A 24,817-nucleotide genomic window follows, 5' to 3' on the forward strand; every position below is an offset into this window, starting at 1 on the left:
TTGTGTTGATTAAAATGATGTGACAAAAGAATAGATATAAAATATAAGTCTAACCCAATCAGTTGAATAAAAATAACGATTAAAGTCATTTCAATGAAGATTAAAAAAATATAAATATTTCAAAGAATCTGACAAGGTACAAACCCTCAACCTCTTGCATGTGAGTCACAGGACTTGATCTCTAAACTGCACAGTCAGTCTGTTACAGGTCCATTTTTTAAAGCTGAAGAGTATCAATCAAAAATCAGAATGGTTTCCACCGCCTCCATCCCCTCATGTTTCATCCTTTTCCACTAACTAGTAGCACTTACACCTCCATTATTTTTCAGTGTTGGTCTTCCCCTACAGTTTTTACTCTCTACAGGTCCCTCTAGCATGATGAAAATTATTCCCTGATACAAGCCCATGTTCTATCATGCTAACCATTGTTCTTGAGAACGTTCTCCACATATTTCTATTCACCCTGAATCTGCAGATAACCGCCTTAATTCTTACCGGTCCACCTAATTTTCAGCATTCTTCTATAGCATTGCATCTCAAGTGCTTAGATGCTTTTCTTCCTAGCTTTTCCTAAGGCCCTGAGCCAATTCCATACAGTGCTGCCTTTCAGATGTTCATTCTCAGAAATTTCTTCCACAAATTAAGACCAATGTTTGATACTAGGAGGCTTCTTTTGGCCAGGAATGCCCTCTTTGCCTGTGCGTGTCAGCTCTTTTATGTTGTCCTTTTCTATCATATGTTATCTTGCTTCAGAGGTAGCAGAATTTCTTCACTTCATCTACTTCATTCTCCAATTGTGATGTTAATTTTATCACTAATTTCATTTCTGCTACTCATAACTTTTGTCTACTCCGACTTACTCTCAAGTTCATATTCTGTGCTTAATAGACTGTTCATTTTATTCAGCACATCCTGCAGTTCTTTCTAAGTTCCAGTGAGGATAGTAATGTCATCTGAAAATCTTATGATAATGTGTCCAAAAGTGTGAAAATTACTAGAAAGTATTCCAATAGAATATAAACAAAAGAATCATACCTGAATGAGTAACTGAAGAGATGGAATGGATGTCATTTAATCTGCTATGTATGATCCCTTCCTCTTGCTACTACTGGGAAGTTGTTGTTCGTTTACAGCAGCTCTGTAGGTGTGTAGATACCTTCTTCATATGTGAATAAATAATTCCTTTGTGGTAAATTGTTCCTCTTTAACAATTTCAGTGTCTGATGTTGCAACCTTTTGAGTTGAAATTTGTGTTTTTTAGTGGATACACAGGAAAAACTGTTCATATTCTGTGCTGTACCAAGAAATTTACTTTTATAGTGTTCTTATTATATTTGTATGAATTGCTATAGAGTAGATTATCATGTCTTGTTGAATAAATACCAAAAATATTATAGATCACACCCAGTGTTGTACTATAAGATAATAATCATGTATTCCTCACATACCTCCTACCCATGAAAATTGAGAGAAAGTAGATTTGCCCCCAATTGTAACACTCTCTCTCTCTCTCTCTCTCTCTCTCTCTCTCTCTCTCTCTCTCTCTCTCTGTGTGTGTGTGTGTGTGTGTGTGTGTGTGTGTGTGTGTGTGTGTGTGTGTGTGTGTGTGTGTGTGTGTGTTTTGCCAGTCCACATCTGGCTTTTCTTCCTAGATTTTCCTAAGGCCCTGAGTTAATTCCATACAGTGCTGCCTTTCAGATATACATTCTCAGAAATTTCTTCCACAAATCAAGACCAAGTTTCAAAGCACCATTCAGTAGGTACTCACTCTTTATGTGTATTTCTACCACAGAAGATTACATACTCTCCACACACATAATGTAACATATGTTTGTCGATGACCATTTGAAATCCAATGCAAGAGTCGTACACAAGTTTTGTTGCAAAATTGAATTCCAGACATCTGCAATGGAAACTGTGTGGTATATGCTGTTAGTGCCTCCACTTTATTTGATGGCAGATTTTAACATTTTTCATTGCCAACTTTGATGTTACCATTTATCATCTCTTGAGTTACATTCTGCGAACTTAATTCTTCTTTTTGTACCACATAGTTGTTTAGCTTCTTTGCTACTTCCTTCATTGTGTACATGGCATTGCACTCTCTCTTTCTGAGGTGGTCCCTGACTTGCATGGAGACACAACATGTTGCAGGCTCCATTCACATACCCTTCAATAAAAGTTTGTTTCAGTGTTTTTGATTAGCTCTCATTTAATGTGTTTCAGAAATTAGGGGTGTCACAATCCTTTAAATGTGAGCACAGGGCGTATGAAAGCACATAGGTAAAAGTGAGATTCATGTAGATTGCAAATGCAACAAACACAGAAATGTTGCGGTGCAGTCACTGTTTTTAAATGTTTCATTCATGGCATTTTTTTTTTTTTTTTTGTTTCCAGAAATTTTATCAAGTGATGAGGATGATATAGATGAAGCTCATCAAGAATATCTGGAAAACATCGAAGATAAAGTACATAAAGCTAATTCACCATTCACTATTACTACTAGTATTCAGGTAGCCATGATGATGCTTTTACTAATATTTAAAATTTCAAAGCTGAAGCTAGTTATAGTTTTATTGTTTTTACTTGTAAAATATTGACCGCTTCAAAATTATTAGCACTAAAATGCATGTTTTAATAAGTACAAATGTTTTTGTTAAAAAAGTGATCATCCTAACAAGTTATGTGGTTGGTTTGTCTGTGTGCATTTTGCATAAGAAAACTTGCTCCTAAATTGAGTTCACTATTTGCCTGTTGAGAAAGTTGTCTTATAACCTCATAATATTATTTATAATCACATAAAATAAATTTAAAAAATGCATCACATCGGTTCTGAGCGTTCTGGAACCTGTACAGAAAATTGGGATAGAGATCAACATAAACATTATTTCTGCCCCTTTTTATTGCTCATGAAAACCGTACATTGCGTGTTGTTCCGCCATACAGCGAGACCTTCAGAGTTGGTGGTCCAGATTGCTGTACACACAGATACCTCTAATATCCAGTAACACGTCGTCTTGCATTGATGCAGGCCTGTATTCATTGTGGCATACTATCCACAAGCACTGTTGGTCAAGATTGTCCCACACCTCAATGGCGATTTGGCATAGATCCCTCAGAGTGGTTGGTGGGTCATGTTGTCCATAAACAGCTCTTTTCAATCAATCCCAGACATGTCGATAGGGTTCATGTCTGGAGAATTTGCTGACCACTGTACTTGAGCGATGTCGTTATCCTGAATGAAGTCATTCACGAGATGTGTACGATAGGGGCACGAATTGTCATTCATTAAGACGAATGCCTCTCAAATATGCTGCCGATATGGTTGCATTATCGATCGTAGGATGGCATTCACGTATCTTACAACCATCGTGTCGCCTTCCATGACCACCAGCGCTGTACGTCGGCCCCACATAACACCACCCCCAAAACGTTAGGGATCCTCCACCTTGCTGCACTCGCTGGACAGTGTGTCTAAGGCATTCAGCCTGATCTTGTAGCCTCCAAATATGTCTCCGATGATTGTCTGGTTGAAGGCATATGCGACACTCATCGGTGAAGAGAATGTGATGAGAGTCCTGAGCAGTCCATTTGGCATGTTGTAGGGCCCATTTGTACCGCACTGCATGGTGTCGTGGTTGCAAAGATGGACCTCGCCATCTACGTTGGGAGTGAAATTTCGCACCTTGCAATCTGTTGCGCACAGTTTGAGTTGTAACACAACATCCTGTGGCTGCACAAAAAGCATTATTCAACATGGTGGCGTTGCTGTCAGGTTTCCTGCAAGCCATAACCCATAGGTAGCGGTCATCCACTGCAGTAGTAGACCTTGGGTGGCCTGAATGAGGCATGTCGTCGACAGTTCCTGCCTGTCTGTATCTCCTCCATGTCCGAACATCACTTTGGTTCACTCCGAGATGCCTGGACACGTCCATTGTTGATAGCCCTTCATGGCACAAAGTAACAACACGAGCCGTGTACCTCCTTCCTGGTGGAATGACTGGAACTGATTGGCTGTCGGACCCCCTCTGACTAATACAGGCTGCTCATGTATCTTTGGACGGGTTTAGTGACATATCTGAGCAGTCAAAGGGACTGTGTCTGTGGTACAATATCCACAGTCAATGTCTTTCTTCCAGAGTTCTGGGAACTGGGGTGATGCAAAACTTTTTTTGATGTGTTTATTTTGACCTAAATCCTCTTATTGCTGTGTTCATATGATACCTGTGTTCATGTTCTTATAAATAATTTTTCACATTTAACTGCAAAAGCTTGGTTACAAAGTAACTGAAATTTTTGCATGAATTTCTAACTTCACAGAAGCTAAAATACATTAATCGTTTGGCTGCTTGATTTCTTTACAGTAATATATGGGTCATACCCTGTTTAGTTACCGTGTGTATTTTGTGTTGGGAGTTTTTTCGCTGATCTTGAAATAGCATATGTTTTTGTGAATGCACAGATGGGATATGGTAGCTAAGACTAACATGTGGTGTGGCTCTAGAACGTATAATTATTCCGACATCTTGGTGTAATTTCACATGATTCCTTTCAATAATTTTGAGCGTAGTTTTGTAACATCATGAATGATTGGTATTTCATCAGTCCATTTACCCAAATCTTAAGAATTACTGACAGTAACCTTTGTCATTTTACTTAGATACTGTCATTTCGTTATTTGATATACGCATAGCTGCCTACTCAAAATCACATACAAATTACTGAAGGAGTTAATTCTGAATCTTGTCGATGATATGACATATAAAATACCCCAATTGAGAAGTATGATTTAGAAAGACAAAAGAAAGCACTAATAAAGCATTTATGGAATTCAGATTTGGGATATGGGTCAAATCAGCTGCATCTTACGTATCTGATGGGAGCTAACAATACATAATGAAGAGAAGGCCTTTATGCTGAAATTTGTGATGTAAGTCTGTGTCAGAAGCTAGCCGGTTTACTCAACCCTGTATGATTGTATTCTTCCAAGATTGTTCCTGGCTCCCATTGTATTCAAAATGTCAGCTACTAATGCCAAGAAAATACAGCATGCAGATGACATTGCTTTAATCTGTCAGAACAAAGATATCATTGTCACCGTACACTCTCAAATGGCGTTACTATATAGCATGAATAATTTTGCTAATGAAAAAACAAACAGCAGCACTGCAACTACATAATAAAGAAGCATACAGGAGAATGCATTTGTTATTTGATGGTATAGAAGTGGTTGATAACTGTGATACTAAATATCTTTGGGGACCTGGAAGTGTCAGTGCAAATGCTTCCCACATGTGAGAATATTAAAATCATGATGATTAACTGTCAAAGCATTCGCAACGTGACACACTTTGAAGCATTCCTAAAAAGAAGTGGAGCTTGTATAATATAAAGTAAGCTTGTATATTATAAGGTATAGAAATCTGAGTGAAACCTGAAATATATAACAGTGAGATTTTTTGAGAAAGGTTTAAGTGTATATTGAAAGGATAAACTAATGGGAAATGGAATGGTATATTTTTTGCAGCAGAATAACTTACAACCACAGAGTAGAAATTGAAACTTGATGCAAAATTTTTTGGGCAAGACTCTGTATCGGATGTGGACATTAACTTATTGTTGGATCCTTGCCCCTGGTGTGACCGAAAACTGTGGATTAAACCTCAGTTTTCTTGTATGTAAGTTATCCAGTCATACTGTAATCATCGAAGGGGACTAAAATTATCCAGCAGTCAGTCGCGGTAATAACGATTTTCAGCTACAGCACCTGGTGATGAAAGGTCAAGGTCCTGATCTGTCTCTCAGTACCACTCAAGTTCAAGGGGCAACTAAACTAAACAGAAAGACGTATATTTTCAGCAAACTGTATAAAGGGGGAATAATTAATCTTAGTGAAGAATTTAAAACATTGAGTTCTGGGCAGGAACATGTAGAAGTACTTCAGCTCAAGTTTAAAAGAACAGTTGATCACGCACTAGATAGATACGTGCTTAGCAGAACAGTTAATGATGGGAGGGATCATCTATGGTACAGTCAGTATAAAGAAACTTCCAAGAAAACAGAGACTACAGCATATTAGATGTTAAACAAAGCGTATAGTGCTTAGATAGAACTGCTAAATTAAACAGTTTTGGCTGTCAAGAGGGCAATATGTGAAGCATTCAGTGACTACTATAGCAGAGTCTTATCAAAAGATCTGTCTCGGAATCAGAAGGTATTTTGCTCATGTCAGTGACTAGTAGCACAAAAGTTAAGTTTCCAGGCAGTCATGGACGAGACAAGAACTAAAAACTGTGGGTAGCAACACAATAGCCAAAATGCTGAACTCACTTTTCAAATGTTCCTTTACAAAGGAAAATCCTGGAATATTGCCTTAATTTAACTCTTGTGCATTGCAAAGAAGAAATAGAATTAGTGTCAGTGATGTTGGAAACCAGATGAAATTGTTAGAATTGACAAAAGCTCTAGGGCCCTGGGGAATTCCTATCATATTCTATGCCAAATTTATGGCAGTGTTCATCCTCCCTTTAACCATAATATACCATAGCTGTAGATTCCTTGGACAGAAAAACATCGTCAGCAATTAAAAGAATATAGCCTACTGGTCATACCTGTATACGAGAAAGGTAGGAGAAGCGATCCACAAAACTTCCATCCAATATCCTTGATGTCTTTTGTTGTAGAATCCTAGGTCATATTCTGAACTAAAATATAACTGAACTCAAGTACAATTGAACAGTTATGTGAAACCCAACTCGTGCTCTTCTCAGAAGACCACCTGTAAACCATGGATCAAGGCAGTCAGGAAGATCAAGTATTTCTTGCCTTTGTAAAAGATTTGGCACAATACCACACATACGCTTATTATTGAAAGTACAGTCGTACAAAGCAAATTCCAACTGGATTGAGCATGTATTGATAGGAAGGAAGCAGCATTTTATCTTAGATGGAGAGTTATGACAGAATGTTCAGTCAGGTATTGGTAAGAATTCAAACTGGTGCAGAGATTGACCACTTTCTTTGAATGTTACGAATTATACTCTTCACAAAAAAGGAAAGAGGAAAAGAAGCCATTGTATACTTGGAATCCGTCAACTCGTATAGGTACCTGTGTATAAAAATTTACAAGAATAAGAAATGGAATGACCACATAGGTTCATTCATAAAGCAGATGGCAGATTTAATTTTATTAGTAGAGTATTTGGGACATGCAATGAGTCTACAAAGGAGATTGGGTACAAAAAAACTCGTGCAGAATATTATTTGCATGTCAAACACTTGAAGATAGGTCGTGCCTATCTTTCGAATAAGGAATCTAGGAATATATTACAGCCCCTTACGTATCACTTCCGTAGGGATCACAAAGACAGAATTAACCTAATTACTTTGAGTGCAGAGGCATTTAATGAGTTATTGTTCACACACACTTCACATATGAATGGTACAGGAAAAAGTCTTAATAACTGGTACAGTGGAAAGTACTTCTGCCATGATGTTCCGTGTTATCTACACGGACATGTATTGTATCATAATTAAGCCTCTTCCACAAAATACATCCAAATAACTGCAATGCAAAAGCTGATAATCTAAGCAATGCTGCTGTAAATTCACTTATTAAGCTGCTGAGTATATTGCCCTTGCAGGAGAAAAGAGCACACACAAACATCAGTAGAAGTGATTCGTTGTTGACTGGCACAAAAAAGAATGAAAACTGTGCTAGTTTTTGTAAAAATCTATTGGAGTTACAGTACATATGCAAGAACCCACAAGTGTGCAGCTACATTGTGCCAATTGGACACACGTTGCTAGGACTGCAGTTCAGTAGGTAGGCTGGGGTAAGAGGTTGTTAGGTGGGTTGGGTGGAGAGAAAAAAGAGCCAGGATGGAGGTTAGGGGAACGGTGGCTGACATGTCAGAGGGAGGCAGCAGGTGCTTGGGATCTCAATGCCACGCATGAGCACCAGAGTCAGTGAGTTTGTGCAGCAGCAGATGATGATGATGATGATGATGATGATGATGTGGGTATGGGAACTGGCAAAGTAACAGAGGAAAGAGAAACTGTTGGGTAGAGGGTGTGGGTGCAGTGGTTTAGTAGAGAGTGAGGCCAGAAGAATTACAGGATTGATGGATGGGTTGCAAGGATGCCATTGATATTTAGCATCTTGTGGTTAGCAGTATGTTCTGCTACTGGGTGGTCAACTCTGCACTGGACTACAGTTTGGTGGTGACTATTCTTTCTGGTGGACAGATGTTCTGTGGTCACACTCGTATACATATACACATTCTGCCTTAACTTTTCTTACACATACACAGAAGAGATACGTGTGAATTAAGCCGTGATAGTCATTAACGGCATTGTGAGACCATCTCCTATTAAGTCATTCCACATCAGCTCGACCATAAGATTTTGTTAAAATTTTATATGAACATTCACACTTTTCCCCAGTGAAGATTGGTACAGTTGTGGTACCTACAACCTGATTTTGCAGAAACTGTTCTTTAAAACTTTCCGAACTGCACTAGTTAGAAAGACCGTGGTTTTAACGACCAAAAAAAGTGTATTTGATTGTCCAATGCTGGCCTGCAGAGCTAGATACTTTGAAACAAAGTTGGGCATGAAAATCACAGCACGAAACAAATGCGAACTTTGAACCCTTGTATCTCGTAGAGTAAATGCATGCTGAACGTAAAACTTAACACACGATAAGTCGGTAGCAGAAGAATGTGGTATACAAAATTTCATTCACCTGCTATTTTCTAATAATTAAAAAATTCGTTGAAAAGATTGTGATTTTCATGAAAATGTGAAAGTAGGGGGATACTTGACACTTCTTTTACAAATTATGCTTTCTATTAGAGCTTCTAAACCAGTTTCATTTGAAGTAAGGTGTTTTAAGTGCTCCTCCTCCTCCAGAACAGTGGGTTTAATTTCCAACATGGGCCGATGTTGCTGCTTAAATTGAAGCAAACTAGCCAGAAAAATCACACTGCAAGTAAAGTTTTAACTTGGGTTTCTTATATGTCATTGATTAAAGGCATGATAAATATGAAACTATGGACACAACTACTTAGTAACATAAGATTTTCCAGTATAGAATCTCGTTCACATGCCAGTTTCTAAATTTCTACAAAATCAATTCAAACATGACTTTGATAAACGTTACAATAACAGACCACATTCAATTTCCTTTTAGAAAATCTGTTTTCCATAATTGATTTCAAACTAATCACACTTGGAAAGAGCATGTCTACAGACATCAGAAAATCACATTTGATTTCCAGTGTGCACCAACAAAGACGGAAAGTGACAGACGGATTTGGGGGAATGCGCTAACAGGCTACATTGTAACACCTTGTTGTCCATGTTTCGATGCCTGTGATTTTTGTCAAATTGACAAGTAACATCTCACTGTACTGCATTTGTCTATGGTGACATTGTCACTATCAGTCCAAGAACATGAATTGTCAACCCCATTGCCATAGAGGCCACACTAAATAACTGTGCAATACCAGCCACAGGGTGGATTTTTTCATCCAGGTTCCCAAGCCTGTAATTTGATTTCTTAATTTAGGTTCCAAAGCTTTGTTGTGGTGCCTGTCTGCTTACAAAGCTATTTGCTAGGTACCTTATCTCAGATTCTTAAACCTTTGGGAATATCTCATGTAGGCAGCAAGCAACCAGTAATATCAGTTATGATTTTAAACTTACCAACACTACAGTTCACATTTTTCGGCGTTTTTGAGGTGCTCTCTGCAGCTAATTTTCTCTAAATTAATACTCTCAGCCACATCTCAATATTAAACAAAAAAGGAACTTGGAAATGAAATGTTGTTCTGCTAACCAGCTAGCATCATGACTTTTGGGACCAATAAAGTGAAAGACCTTGCCCTTGAGGATGCATAAATTTTATTAGTGTATCATTGTGTTTGTTGATATGTCAGTAATGTTGCAATGTTAAGTTTAAAATGAAAATTGATATTACTTTTTGTTTGCTGCCTGTGTGGGATACTCTCACAAATTTGAGAATTGGAAATAATGTATTTAACAAATGGCTTTGTAAGTAGACGGGTATCACGACAAGGCTTTGGAACTTACGTTAAGAAACCAAATTACAGGCTTGGGGACCTGGACGAAGAAACCCACCCTGTTGCTGATATTGCACAGCTACTGGTCATGCCCCCTATGGTGATGGGGTTGATGATTCATGTTCTTCAATGGTTTGTGACAATGACACCATTGACCAATGCAATATAGTGTGATATTACTTGTTGTCAATTTAAAAATAAAAACCACTTTCAACAAAAAAAAAAGGGCAACAGGTTGCCACAACATATCCTGTTAGTTCATTCCCCTCCAAGTTTGCCATCATTTTCAGGTAATGTTAGTGCACATTGCAAATCAAACTTGGTTTTCTGAATGCTTGAAAACATGCTCTTTCCAATTGTGATTAGTTTGAAATCAGTTATGGAAAACACATTTTCTAAAAGCAAATTGAATGTCATCTATTTTTGTAGCTTTTACGAAAATCAAGTTTTAAGTGATTTTGTAGAAATTTAGAAAACAGAACATGAATGAGATTGTGTATTGGAAAACCTTATTGTACTAAGTTGTTGTTGTCCACAGTTTCACATTTATTAACCATTTAATCAACAAGATATAAGAAGCCAATGTTAAAGTTTTATTCACAGTGTGATTTTTCTGGCTAGTTTGCTTCAATTTACATAGCATTAATAGCACTTGTTGGAAATTAAACCCACTGTTCAGGGGGGGGGGGGTTAAAACATGTTGTTTTGGATGAACTTTAATAGAAAACAGTACTTATAAAAGAAATGTTAAATATACCCTATTTTCACCTTTTCATGAAAACTGTCATCTGTTTGATGAGTTTCTAGAGCATTGGAAAGTAGTAAGTCAATGGAATTTTGCATTCCACATCCTTGTGCTACCGACCTATTGCTTTTTAAGTTTCATGTTCAGCATGCGTTTACCCAATTTGAAAATTTTTATCTTTTTACAAAATCATCAAATTTGTACTCCATTTATTCAGTAGTGGGAATAGGTACGTTAATAATACTTTATAGCTGAGAACTTTTGGATTGTTAGGTTACTATATGCCAAGTTTCATGTTCATCTTCACTGTTAGTCCTCAAGATATAAGAAACAAAAGTTTGATATTTTTTGCTGGCGACTCTTCCGGTGTTTTAGTATAAAATTTTCTGCCTGAATATGACTTGCGAAATTTTTTCAGTATTATTCTTAAGAAATCAGCTAAATTTGTACATGGAGGTCAAATTTCATTTCTTTCAACAAAATGTTGCCTGAGATATGATGGCTTAGTCACCAGAAATTCGTTTGCTCTGTGCAAAGTTGTGCATAGAGTCAAACAAGTGACTATATCTTTACCAGTATTGCTGTGAAGAACTGACATGTGTGAAAATTCACATAAAATTTCATTGAAATCCTTTGTGGTTGAGCAGAAAAATGGTCCCAAATTAGTTGTTTTGACATGGAATATGATCTCGGAAGAAAAGCTATCAAGCTGCAAATTCTTACGAATACCGAGTCCAACAGGAACACATTTCTACTAAAGATCTAAAGCCACTCAAAGAACCTTTTTAATATTACCAAATACTGGAAAGAGTGGTAGCATGAATATCCAGCTTTGTGCCAACCAAATTCTAAATCCAATGAAGAAGATTCCATAATTTTATCTTTTCTTTATAGTTTCAAATGGTGAGGAGTCAGTTGTACCTGAACACATCAGTGGGGATATGGGCACATCATGAAGAAATGAGATTATTAATAATATTTTCTAAATGGCTATGATGCAGACAAAAAGATGCATTGTTTTGAAGAAGTTTCCAGTCCCTAGATTTACAGGTCACAAAATACTACCATCTCGTTGTCAAATGTAAACATTAATCTGGAAACACTTTGTGCATCTGTATGTTCTGCAATGCTATAAAGTAATAACAAACATATTGTTTGATATCTCAATGATTGCACAAACACTGTCTGGTACTGCCGTGCGAACTTAAATTTGAAAGAAACAAATAAATTTTAGGAGTGATCTGAGTAATGATGGCCACTCACAGTGTAGAAGCAGTTGCACATAACCTGGAAAACTTACCTTATTACCTTACAATTCTTATTTTGAAAATGTTGTGTGTGTGTGTGTGTGTGTGTGTGTGTGTGTGTGTGTGTGTGTGAGAGAGAGAGAGAGAGAGAGAGAGAGAGAGAGAGAGAGAGAGAGAGAGACTTGTAATTCAGTGGATGATTATTCTACCCGAGACTTTGTTCTTGTATGGAATAATCTCTATTTCAATCGTATGCATATTGTTCTTTTTATTTTCAGGATGATGACTCTGATAGTGATGATGAATTTGAAGCAAATGAAGAGACTGCGCTTGAAAGCTACACTACTCCACTTGATGAAGAGAACTGTGAAGTAGACGAGTACATTGTTTTTAAGGAATTAATGCAGAGTAAGTTGTTAACGTATCGGGCTTTGAATTCAAGTGGTCTCCCCCCCCCCCCCCCCTCCACCCCCCCCCCCCAATACATGATACACCATTAGAAATAGGGTGTTTGACTGTTCCTGGAAATAGTCTTAAATGGTTAATTATATCATTTTATGCTCATAACGTCTTTTTTTTTTTCTTCTCGAATTTCAGTGTTCTTTTATAAAAACAGAATAATTTGAAAGCCTGCTAAAACACTTAATTAGTCATGTTAGCTTATACTAACAAACAGCACAGGCCTTACGTTTGTATTAACTGCATGTTATACATACTTTATATTTCTCTGCATAAAAGACCTCATCGTCCTACTCATCTTTGTACTGTGGGAGTATGGTGTGATAGCTTCACTACCAGCAAATGTTTCGAAAGAAAGGTAATTGTTTGTAAACAGGGTAGTTGCATTTACCCTCAGTTGTCCATTTCTCAGACTAAGATTAAATTGAAACTACATAAAACACGTCCCACCATCGAAACAACTGCTACAATGAGTTCTTACCAACACTGTTTTCATGTTTCGTGTAAAACTTTTTAAAATTTATGACCCCCCCCCCCCCCTCCAGGATTCGAACCCATTAACTTAGTATCCGTAGTAACACACACTATCCGTTCCGCCACAGAGCGCCTGCTTCCTGTTGTACTTCTGCTGTGTACCACGTAAGAACAATTTTATTGTGCTTTGGGTCGTATTTCATGACTGATATAAAGAATCTAGATATAAGGTACAGACTCATTTACTTGTCCTTGCCCATATTGCTGCTCTAAGTGAGTGGAGCATAAATGCAACAATTTTTGTGGGGTTTCCACTTTCAGCATTTACAAAATTTTTCTATTGGTTCTTAAAAGTTGTAAATGCATTTTCTATCACTAAATAGCTTAACTATTTGCAGAAAAAGTACGTAAAAACCTAGTAACTTTGGCTAATGCTCCAGTAAATCATGTATACTTTTCTCTTACTCCTAGTCTGTGACATTACCAGAGCTTCAGCCAACATCAGAGCGTTTTTGATTACATGACCAAATCTTGATATTTAATGATTTTTAATCTTCAATTACATAATAATAAGAGAAATTTTGCGAAAATATTGGCCATAAATGTGATTTGAATGTCGTGGTCAATCCGAATAACACCAATCTGAACCATATTTTTAACATATGAAAATAGCATATTAACTTGTTGAAGTAGTATATCCATTAGTAGAAAATGGTATAGTTTAATTAAATTACATGTTAGTTAAGATGTCAAGACTTTGTAATTAAGTTTCGCCAATCCAGGTTCTTAACATCATATGCACACTGTTACCAGTGGTCCACTACAAAGTGTCAGTTAAATTGTTGTATTAAAGAAGTTTGCAGTAATGACATAATTGAGAAAAGCATCAGTTGTTAATTGAACTGCTGAGCTCAGCAAGTTATGTTTCACTATTGCTGACAACTGCAGGTAAAAATGTATTCTGTCTTTGAGTACTCCACTTTCTCTGTAGATAAGCTTTAACAAGAGGTAGATGGCAATTATTGTGACAGTGCTTTAGTGCCACTTGACATGTATCAAGCAGTTTTAGTAAGACTTACTCTGTGCGGCCTGTTAATATTAGATGTCAAATTATATCTTTCTCAGCCGTGAGAGAAGCCACACAGCATTAGTGCAGAGTTATTTCTGTCCAACTAGTGTAGACTGATAATAGAGTAATGAGCTCAGACATTGAATAACAATGTTGGTGGAGTATATTCATTGAGAAAATTATCTAGATGGAAGTTTATTAGTGAATGTTTAGTAGACACAAATATCTCTTTAATTAAGGACACCTTTCTTTTCGGAGTGCAGTGTTAGGTTGTTGCTTGATAACATTAACTAATTTCTTATGGCCAAATGCATCACGGGTTCATCAGACACAAGCAGACATATTTAAAGACCATGTCTGCTTGTGTCTGTATATGTGTGGATGGATATGTGTGTGTGTGTCTGTGCGAGTGTATACCCGTCCCTTTTTCCCCCTAAGGTAAGTCTTTCCGCTCCCGGGACTGGAATGACTCCTTACCCTCTCCCTTAAGACCCACATCCTTTCGTCTTTCCCTCTCCTTCCCTCTTTCCTGATGAGGCAACAGTTTGTTGCGAAAGCTTGAATTTTGTGTGTATGTTTGTGTTCGTTTGTGTGTCTGTCGACCTGCCAGCACTTTCATTTGGTAAGTCACATCATCTTTGTTTTTAGGTGTGTGTGTGTATATATATATATATATATATATATATATATATATATGCCCAAACTCTTTGTCTTTAAATATGTCTGCTTGTGTCTGTATATGTGTGGATGGATATGTGTGTGTGTGTGTGTGTGTGTGTGCTAGTGTATACCTGTTCTTTATTCCCCCTAAGGTAAGTCTTTCCGCTCCCAGGATTGGAATGACTCCTTACCCTCTCCCTTAAAACCCACATCCTTTCGTCTTTCCCTCTCCTTCCCTCTTTCCTGATGAAGCAACCGTTGGTTGCGAAAGCTTGAATTTTGTGTGTGTGTTTGTATTCGTTTGTGTGTCTGTTGACCTGCCAGCACTTTCATTTGGTAAGTCACTTCACTTTGTTTTTAGGTATATTTTTCCTTCGTGGAATGTTTCCTTATATATATATATATATATATATATATATATATATATATATATAATTTTTTTTTTCAACCAAATGGAAATTACTTTGTGGACATACCTCATATTTATGGACCAGAGAGCAGCTGCAGATATGCCGACAGACCTGTCCTCTATATTAAGTAACATTCAAACTTATGTGGTGTGAGTTTAAAGGTTTTGTGATATGTCCAACTTGTTTCCTAAAATTTTAGGCAGATGTTCTTAATGTGTTAGCATAGTGACTGGCTTCCCTAGGTTTTTTGTAAGTGGTCAGCCAGTCACATTCTACTGTGCCTATATTCTAGGTTCTCTGTTGTTTTACTTCTGTATTAGGCCCAGCTTCCAGCACCTTTCAACATCTCTCCATTGCCTTGAAGCATGAGAATAGTGATTGTGTGGGTCAACCCAAGTGAATTGGGAGTGAGTGAATGAGCATCATTTTATAGGTTTCCTCCTTACTGTGTGATGACAATTGTCATTTCGTGCACATTCATTTCTTTTAATATTTGTAGGATTGCTGATAACCTCACCATTGAGTGCCCATAACGACGCACATGCGCGCTGACATCTGTCTGAGCTGCAGTTGCTCCCACACCCACACACAATCTATAAGGATGTTAATAGCTGCCTTGTTTTATTTTACATGTCTTGTTCTGTAGGATTAAATTGAGGAGCAAATCTCCTTGGTCATGGAACAAAATTTACAAGAGTTTTGTGCAGATAAGCTGCTGAGTATATACTAGCATATTCAACAGAGTAACAAAGGAATTTGCTTATTTTTTTCCAGTGACTCTTAGCAGTTACCCTTGCATTTCAGGTCTAAACGGAGGAAGGCTTGCTCCTTCCATTCTGAGAGGCCAGTGTCAAAATTCCTAGACTCGTCATAATCATATGCAAATAAACTACATAGTTTGATTTTTGTGTTGGGCTATCACTTATTCCAGATACTGTTCCAATGGTAAATATAGCAGCATTCAGTTTTTGAACAAGACCCTGAATATAGGCTTTCCATGACAGCTTATTCTCTATCTGAACACAAAGGTATTTGGATTGTTCAGACTTACTAATCGCATGCCCAGTTTTGAAATCAATATTTCAATTTTAGTTGAACTGTGCGCAATAAACTGTGAAAACTGAGTCTGGCTGTGTGTTAGCATCAGTTTATTTTCTACAAGTCACAAATTTATGTCTTGAATTGCACTGTTCGATACATTGGGTATATAAACATTTGTGGTCTCAACACTGACTCCTGAGGCACCGTCCCATAACCTTACCCCAATTTTACAAGAGTTTTGTGCAGATAAGCTCTGTATCACGCCTGTTCTCATTACTGTGTGGAATGACCTTTAGTTGTCTGTTCCTAAAGTGTGAAACAAACCAATTGTGAGCTGCTGTTCTTATTCCATAATGGTCCAACTTCTGCAGTGTTTTGTGACCAAAACAATCAAATGCCTTACTTAAATCAAAGAACACACAATGTGTTTGCTCCTTTTTGTTTAATCCATCCAGCATCTCCCAGAGAAAGGAGAATATAGAAATTTCAGCTGTTAAACCACTTCCAAAAAGAAGCTGAATGTTTGACAGCAAATTATGTGAACTAAAATGATAGATTACCCTCACCATTTCCATAGAAATAAATCTAAAATTATCTACATCATCCTTTTCTCCTTTTTTGTAAATTGGTTTCACTGTTGAATACTTACATAGGTAAGGAAACTCACCCTTCTGTAAGCAAAAATCACAAATTGGATTAATTATTGGGCTAAGAGGCAGCACTGTGCTTTAGTATTGTGCTAGATAGCCCATCGCATCCATGAGAGCCCTCAGTCTTTGGCAATTTAATTATTTTTCACCATCACGGGAGTGCGTTTTGGATAGCAGCCTTGGAAAGTCATTTTCTAGGAGTTATATGGTTCTCTGTAGGAATAAAGTTTTTATCTAAGTTTTTATCTAATTCATTTTGATGGTAATGTTAATTGTGATAGTGATGGTTCCAGCTGATAGCTGCAGGTGCCCCTTAGGATCCATGCCCTGTAGTTTTGCCTATTTCACTGTATACATACATACATACATACAGAATCATAGCTACCTTGTGTACAGCACACACTTTCTCTTCACATGGTGCTTACAGGGAAGTTGTGAATCTTTCTACAAAGTGCAGCAGAAGTCTGCAAACATTGAAGCGTTGAATCTTCCTTTGTATCAGTGTTCCATTACAGAGATTTTTTTGGTGAAACCTCTCACTGTGATCATCACTAAATGCCCCACAATCTGCCTGAAAAATGTTGATATGTGAATGAAGTTCATTTTGAGTGACATTTTGCATTTCAGTTTATCATAGGCATAGATGGTGATCCACAAGTTCAACTTAATTTTCAGCCCTTCTATTGCTCACCAATAATGTTGTAACTTTCTGAAGGCATTGCCACACGTTCAGCTCATCAGGACTGAGAACACACTCAAACTGCTTGTCTCCAGGGACCTTATACATATTTATGGACCAATTAATAACCCCAGCTTGATGTTTTAAGTGCCCAATCCAGCGAATTTTCCATGAAAGTATTCAAATGCTTGCAAGTTGCTCGTATTCACTGATTTGCAGATGGCTTTATCAATCCAAGCTTCTCATATATTGGTGATAACAGTATTGAACTGAGATTTACAAGTGGCTCCCATAAAGCTACTGGATGATCTGATGCTGGAAGGCCCACTCCATGAGGTACTGGTTGCATCACACTTAGTATATTAGGGTATTGTATGGTGCTCTTCTTTTTCTTGTTAAATCCTTTGAGCAGAGGCGCCAAGCAGACATAGCAATCTATAACAAGCATACACTTCATAACAACAACATAGATCCTAGTAATTGCCTAAAGTTACGACCACTAGTCTCAGTGCATGCATGGCAAAAGGACATGAAATTCCGCCACACGCGAGAATCTCTAGTGTCTGTTATAGCGGGAGACGGGCAGCTTGGAACCTAACAGGTAGGTACTCATCCATTTCTGTGGGGTTTCATGTGCCAACATCGTAACGTAATCCCAGGATCCAGTGATTGCGCCGGCCATGGGACAGGACCTCACCTTCCAATCTAGTCATGACAGTATGTAGGTGTTGATCAGGTACCTGCAGACATTAAAATCAGAGTGGGCTGGTGCACTATCATGTTGAAACCACATCTTTCACGGACAACAGTCTCCAAGAATTATGGAAGCACATCTTGCAGGAACACTAGGTAACGTGGACCAGACAAACTGGGAGGCAGCAAATAAGGTGGCATATTTGGTCAATGTGTGTCCGTATTTTGACAGAGAACTTTTGCTGGTGACCAGCAGTGTGGATGGCATGAGGATTGTCCTCAATCCAGACATGGCTGTTGCAGCCATTGAAAACATCATCACAGGTGAATGAGACCTCATCTGTGAACACCACCAACTGTACAAAGTTCAGCACAATAGCACTGTTATAGATAATCCATTGACAGAAGTGAATACAGGGCTCAAAATCCCAAAATCTGTTGGTCCTAGTGCTTGCACACTTAGTTATGGTTCAAAGAGATGACTGCCAGTTCAGTGCATGTATCGCAACAATGCACACGTCTCTACTGCACACAGTCAAAAGAGCCTAGGTGTGCAATACCTGCTCCACTAGTACTCTCTCCACTGTATCCTTCAAAGTGTGTGGTTCACAGGTAAGTTGACAGGTGCTTATTGCCATACGTCTAACATCGTCTTCTCACCTCTCTGTGGTGTGAATGACCCCGTCTCTTGTAAGTTAGTATCCACAGTGATAAACCTCTTCCAATTAGGATAATGCCTGTTGGGAAAGTGTCCTCTGTACATTTGTGCTGTTTCACAACCACTATATCCTGCACCAGTGTGATGCATAACACACAAGCTATGAGCTAGGTTGGGTACAGTATGTCTGTTTGGTGGTCAGGGTGTATACTGTTCATCACCTACTGCCTTTTCCAGTGTACAGCAGACACCCAGGATATTTTGAGAGAGTGCGGCAGAACTGGGTGCCTCATTGCAATACATGCTTTGAGACAGGTGGTCGTCGCTTTGAATGGTTACTATGTGCTACATTGTTGTTAAGCGATGCACATTATGTATGTCCCTAACACGATAAATGTGCATTTCCGACCATTGGCCCCCTATCTCAATATTGTTTGTAACAAAAATTGTTGGGGGTTATTACCACATCTGTAGGACATAACTCTAGTTTTGATTCTATGTAGTAAATCAGGAAGGCAAGCAATCTCAACTGTGTTAGCTACAAACAAAATACTGGCATAATGTCATGCAGAGCACATATTCATCTATTGATATACCTGAAGGTGTGGTAAAGGTCATCACATCACATTACAGTGTATGTATCTTGTAGCTGCATAAAACACAGCATTCGTGTGTGTCTTCGGTGGCATTCCTGATATAACAGGAAAACGTGAGCTTAAAAAACAGAAATAAGGATGTAACAAATCTCATAGAGTATGAAAATAGAAGCTAAAGATCAAAAATTGTCATATTTGAATTCAACGTATCAAAATCTATAAACATTGCGTGTATTTCTTTATGGAAATTTCATTGTTAAGCATTGTTATATGTAAGTAATTTTGTTACAAATATTTGAAATTCAAAGATGCAAGGAGTACTGATAAGAGATCAGCAGTGATGACCTACTTTGTTCTACACAAACATGTCACTATCTCCCACCTCAGGCAGGAGAATTTAATTTTGCTGTAAACTGTACCAGAATAAAAGGAAAAAACTGGTTCATTGATTTGGATTAAGATAATTGTAGCACATTTGTTCATTTTTATCTTGTTTCCAAGTCAATGTGAACAGTTCACCGAGATATTCCCCCCCCCCCCCCCTCCCCCTCCCTGGTCTCTCTCCCTCTCCTAACATTGCTTAACAGAAATGCCAGTATGGTTATTTTGAAAAAGACACTGCTGTCTTCATTATCCAATTTGACCTTTTGCTCCATCTCTAAAGATGTTGTCATCAGGATGTTAAACCCAAGCCTTCCATTGTTGTTTCCCTTCGCCACTGTTTTGCACAGTTACTTTAAATTATATTCATAATGTTTCAGATATTCAAGCCAGTGATCCAACATGGTATCAAATTCTCACTACCGATTTGACAACTGAACAACAGAAGGCTCTCCAGGAAATCATGGTTCTAGCAGACCAGAGGAAGGCAGCAGCCGAGAGTAAGAGGATAGAGCAGAGTGGAGGTGAGGATTAAATACTTATTAAATATTATTTTTCCCTGAAAAAATAATAAATTTAATTTTAGTTGTAGGTAGCTAGAGGAAATCTACTTAATATCATATTTCAAGTGATGTGTCGTGTGAAAGGACTAGGGTTGAAATTGAAGCACTACCCATTGTTGTTTGTTTTAATGTTACACTAGAGATTTTGTTTGAAAGATACCACCGATAGGAACATAGGTATGCGAAATTTTTATGCTTCTAATCATCTGCAAAGCAGTGTCGCAGTAATAAATTTTACAGTTACCTGTACTGTTCACACCGATGAGAAATTAAAATTTTGAGACATCTGCTGTGCTGGAGAGAAAACAACACTGTCACCATTGCGGATGGAATAGTTCATCATTTCACATGTCTAAGATGTTGTCAGACTTTCTGCTGGCAGTTCGTGAGACTGTTGAGCAGAGGATGGGCAAGATGTAATATTTCAGCCCATTATATAGTGGCCATATTGTTTGTGTTTGACACATGGGACATTTAATCTTTCCATGTGGGACCTTATTAGTGGTGATCATGGGTATCTTGGGTAACAAAAAGCACCCATCAACAGTCAATCACCATGTGCAAGAATGTGTTGATGATGGGACACCAGAGATTGCTGCAAATTCTGACAGCAGATACACAGACTAGTGGAGAAGATAGCATGCCATTTCCGTACTGTAACAGGGTGTCTACAGACCATGAAAGTCATGAAAAAGTATTGAAAATGAAGCAGGTGGTAATGAAAATAATGAAACGATAATAAAATTGAGTGGATGGTCATCAATTTTGTTTTATGTATCAGTCAGGTGCAGTTCTAGGAGGGAGTAGTGGAGCCTCTGCTGCTGCAGGTTTGCAACCTTGAGTGGCGGGAGTAGAGGGAGAAATTTGGAGATGTGGCTTCATTGAGCTATATGTGGTGTATACACCTAATGGAAATGATGTATACCATATTTTACAGACTATGCGCCTTAATTATTAAGTATTTTTTAAAGAAAATAACATTTTACCATTTTTATTATTAGATTGCAATGCCAGATTAAAATAATAATAATAATAATAATAATCTTCAGTGTATAAAACCGAACTGATGTATAAATTCTTCATCTTCTCTTTCTCCTTCCTCTTCATCGTTGTCATTGTCCTCTCCATATGTAGGATGATCTTCACTGCCATCGAGAGCACTACTTATGCCGCATTTGTGGAAAGATTTAACAATATCATCTTCTCTCATTCTATAGCCTGTATCATATGAATACCTTTTTTTTCCATTACGAAAATAGCTACTAACAAAACTATTCTACTGTTACCAATAAGACAAATCGCTTTCAGTTAAAGTTCACTGGCAATGAGGCATCGTACGTTAGACAGTGTTCTGGGTTTGTGGTGGCAGGGTGGGAGGCAGACAATGTTAGCAAGGTTGTTAATCCCTGCAACTCATGTCCGTTGCATTGGTGCACTTTCGCCAGATAGACACAGGTTCCCTGCAGTAGCGAATATATGACCATTTTTAAGACTGGTGGGAATTTCGAAACATACTGTACATTTTTATATTAATTTAGAGTACAAGATGCTCCTGAATTTTGTAGACAATATTTTGAAGGAAAAAAAAGTGTTTCATAGTCCTTAAAACAGGGTAAACTGTAGCTCTGCCCTTCACTGTGCTGCCATTTTGTATGTTGCTGGAGGAGTTTGTTTGAACAGCTGTTCATTTATTTGTGTACACTCCCACTTCTGTTTAAATCCCTTTAATCCGCGTCTTTTTTGACAGGACATTTCCTTAAAGGTTTTTAATAATTAATATAAGACAGTTATAATTTTAATCACTTTTAAAGGTGTTAAGGATGATCAGAGTGAAATTGATTTTACACTAGCCAAAATGTTTCCGATACTATATTAGTACTGTGTGCATACTATAATTTGGCATCTGTTGGGGAGGGGGGTAGAGTGCACAGTGTTTTCTGGGGGGAAGATGTGTAGAGTGTGAGGAGTGGGGGGACGAACATGCTCCGCCTACATTTACTGTAAGTACACAGTGCAGGCAACACACACTTGTGCTTTGAGCTTCCGTGAAAGCAGCAATGTGTGCAGTAGATGTAATCGTCAGTTAAATATTTTTTAGTATTGAAATTGAGATTATTGTTTGCAGTGACATGTTAAATAATGAAAAACAATGGAAATAGCACAATAAACATAGTGACAGTACAGTTCAGTGACAAAGCAGACTACTATTCTGTCAACACTGGTTAATAGTACACTGCACAGATGGCAACAAAGATCAGCAAATCAGTGCGGCTGCTAGCAGAATTTGTGTCAAAAAAACAGTCCACCAACATCTGATGTAGTGAGGAGAGAACACTTTAAATTTTGTGAATATTCTAAAAAACAATTCAATCCAAAGGACAAGCTTGATCACTTTCTGATGAACTTACTGCGGAGTGCAAACCATGACGTCATAAATTTCGTGGAAATACTACAGTTTGAAAACTTAAAAGAAGATTAATCATTGCAGAAAGAAGTGTTAACAATGTAATACATTCATTAGGTGGTTTCCTTGTTGTTGTTGTTGTGGTTGTTGTTGTTGTTGTTGTGGTCTTCAGTCCTGAGACTGGTTTGATGCAGCCCTCCATGCCACTCTATCCTGTGCAAGCTTCATCATCTCCCAGTACCTACTGCAGCCTACATCCTTCTGAATCTGCTTAGTGTATTCATATCTTGGCCTCCCTCTACGATTTTTACCCTCCATGCTGCCCTCCAATACTAAATTGGTGATCCCTCGATGTCTCAGAACATGTCCTACCAACCAATCCCTTCTTCTAGTCAAGTTGTGCCACAAGCTCCTCTTCTCCCCAATTCTATTCAATACCTGCTCATTAGTTATAGTGAGAAATAACTGAATGTGGACATAATGAAATCAGTAATGCTAGCTGTGAAGAATGCTTCATTCAAAAGAGTAGAAGCCATAAAAAAGGAATCCAATGAAAATGAAATGGCCAACCTTAAAAGAACAGTTCAAGAAATAAAAGCTCAAAAATAACTATAAATGGACTTCAAAATTAGGAAATCTGCCAACTACGGGGATGTGTGAAAGCTATATGTTATTAAGACAGTAACCTTGCCTCAGGAGTGGTTTTGCATGGTTTAACAGGTATCAAAACAACATTGGGAAATCTGTAAAGTCTGCATCCAGCTTTGTCCTTTTCACTGTGTAAATATTCAGAGAAGACACGTATCTGGTAGATAATTCACACAGCATGTAAAATTTTATTCAAAACCTTGCCCTTTCCTTAGGGTATGCTGTAGCAACCCAGTTGGCCCTTGAACAAAAGTACACTTTCGTCCACCATAATGTCATCTTCAAAACATAAGAAGTTTCAAATTTATTTTCAAGATGTTGGTAGATTGAGAAAATTTTGTTCAGCTTAGGATTTGGACGATTTGCAGCAACACACACTTCATTATCAGAAAAATTACGACTACTTTTGATTTGGCAAAACCTCTTGTAAGACGTTGCGTCATCGAAAAATTTAGTTCATATGCTTGCGCCCTCCCACAAATCCACATTTATTACATCTGCAATTAAAGTTTCTGGACAGTGCTGTAAGGGTTGTCACAGGTTCTGAAAATGAGGGAAAATCAAGAAAACACTGAAAAAATCTCATTTTTGTCTCAGTAGATGAAATGGTTTGTTTACTGAGGTGTCATACATTGTCGCTGGCTGAGTGCAGTTGAGCACATGCACTGCTTCCCTACTCCCTCATTGCTACTGCTTCACCCCCTTCCTATTACTCACCTCAGTTTGCAGACAGTGCTGCCACCACTTGTCACCACTAGCCTAGCAGCTGTAGGTGAGAGGCAGGAGGTGTGAGGAGTGGTTTGTTTGGATCTGATTCTGAGAAACTGGATGCAGCATCCAGGGACAGTGCTCATGTGTGCGTTGGTTGTGTCTGAGTGATTTTGTGTGTGTGTGTGTGTGTGTGTGTGTGTGTGTGTGTGTGTGCGTGCGTGCGTGCGTGTGCGCGCTTTCATTTTCTGACGAAGGCTATGGCCAAAAATTTAGTTGTGAGAAAATGATTGTCTTTTATATGCACCTGCCTCTGGCTCAGTGATAATCTTTAAGGAGAGTTGCTACCTATTCTCATTAGTATTGATTCTCAGTGTTTGCACAAATTACCTGCCACAGGGATTGATCACTGCAGTCTCATTTCATCAACATGCAGTCTGTCACTCCTGAATAGCTGGCTACACTAGTGGATTTCCACAACAGGCCAAAACTGCAGGTATCTCTAACAGATTTGGCATCCCAATATGAAGTCCTTCGTTTCCCACTAATGTGCAGGTTCTGCCCATCACATTTAGTCTCATCTGTCTGCCCACAGCCGAATCTGATTGTGTGTGGCATAATGCAGTGGATTTTCATGGTTTATCCAG

At 38.1% G+C, this 24,817-nt stretch overlaps 1 protein-coding gene across 1 annotated transcript in view; it reads left to right on the forward strand.

Moving 5' to 3' along the window:
- The window catches only part of LOC126188959 (importin-7), a gene marked incomplete in the record, with an annotated part of 145,515 nt that overhangs the window by 117,162 nt on the left and 3,536 nt on the right, over positions 1-24,817 (forward strand). Inside the window, 3 exon segments of the mRNA XM_049930718.1 lie at positions 2,398-2,513; positions 12,356-12,485; positions 20,228-20,371. Coding sequence (XP_049786675.1) covers positions 2,398-2,513; positions 12,356-12,485; positions 20,228-20,371 — 390 coding nt within the window.

This window comes from Schistocerca cancellata, chromosome 5 (genome assembly GCF_023864275.1).
Source record: "Schistocerca cancellata isolate TAMUIC-IGC-003103 chromosome 5, iqSchCanc2.1, whole genome shotgun sequence".
Lineage (NCBI taxonomy): Eukaryota > Metazoa > Arthropoda > Insecta > Orthoptera > Acrididae > Schistocerca > Schistocerca cancellata.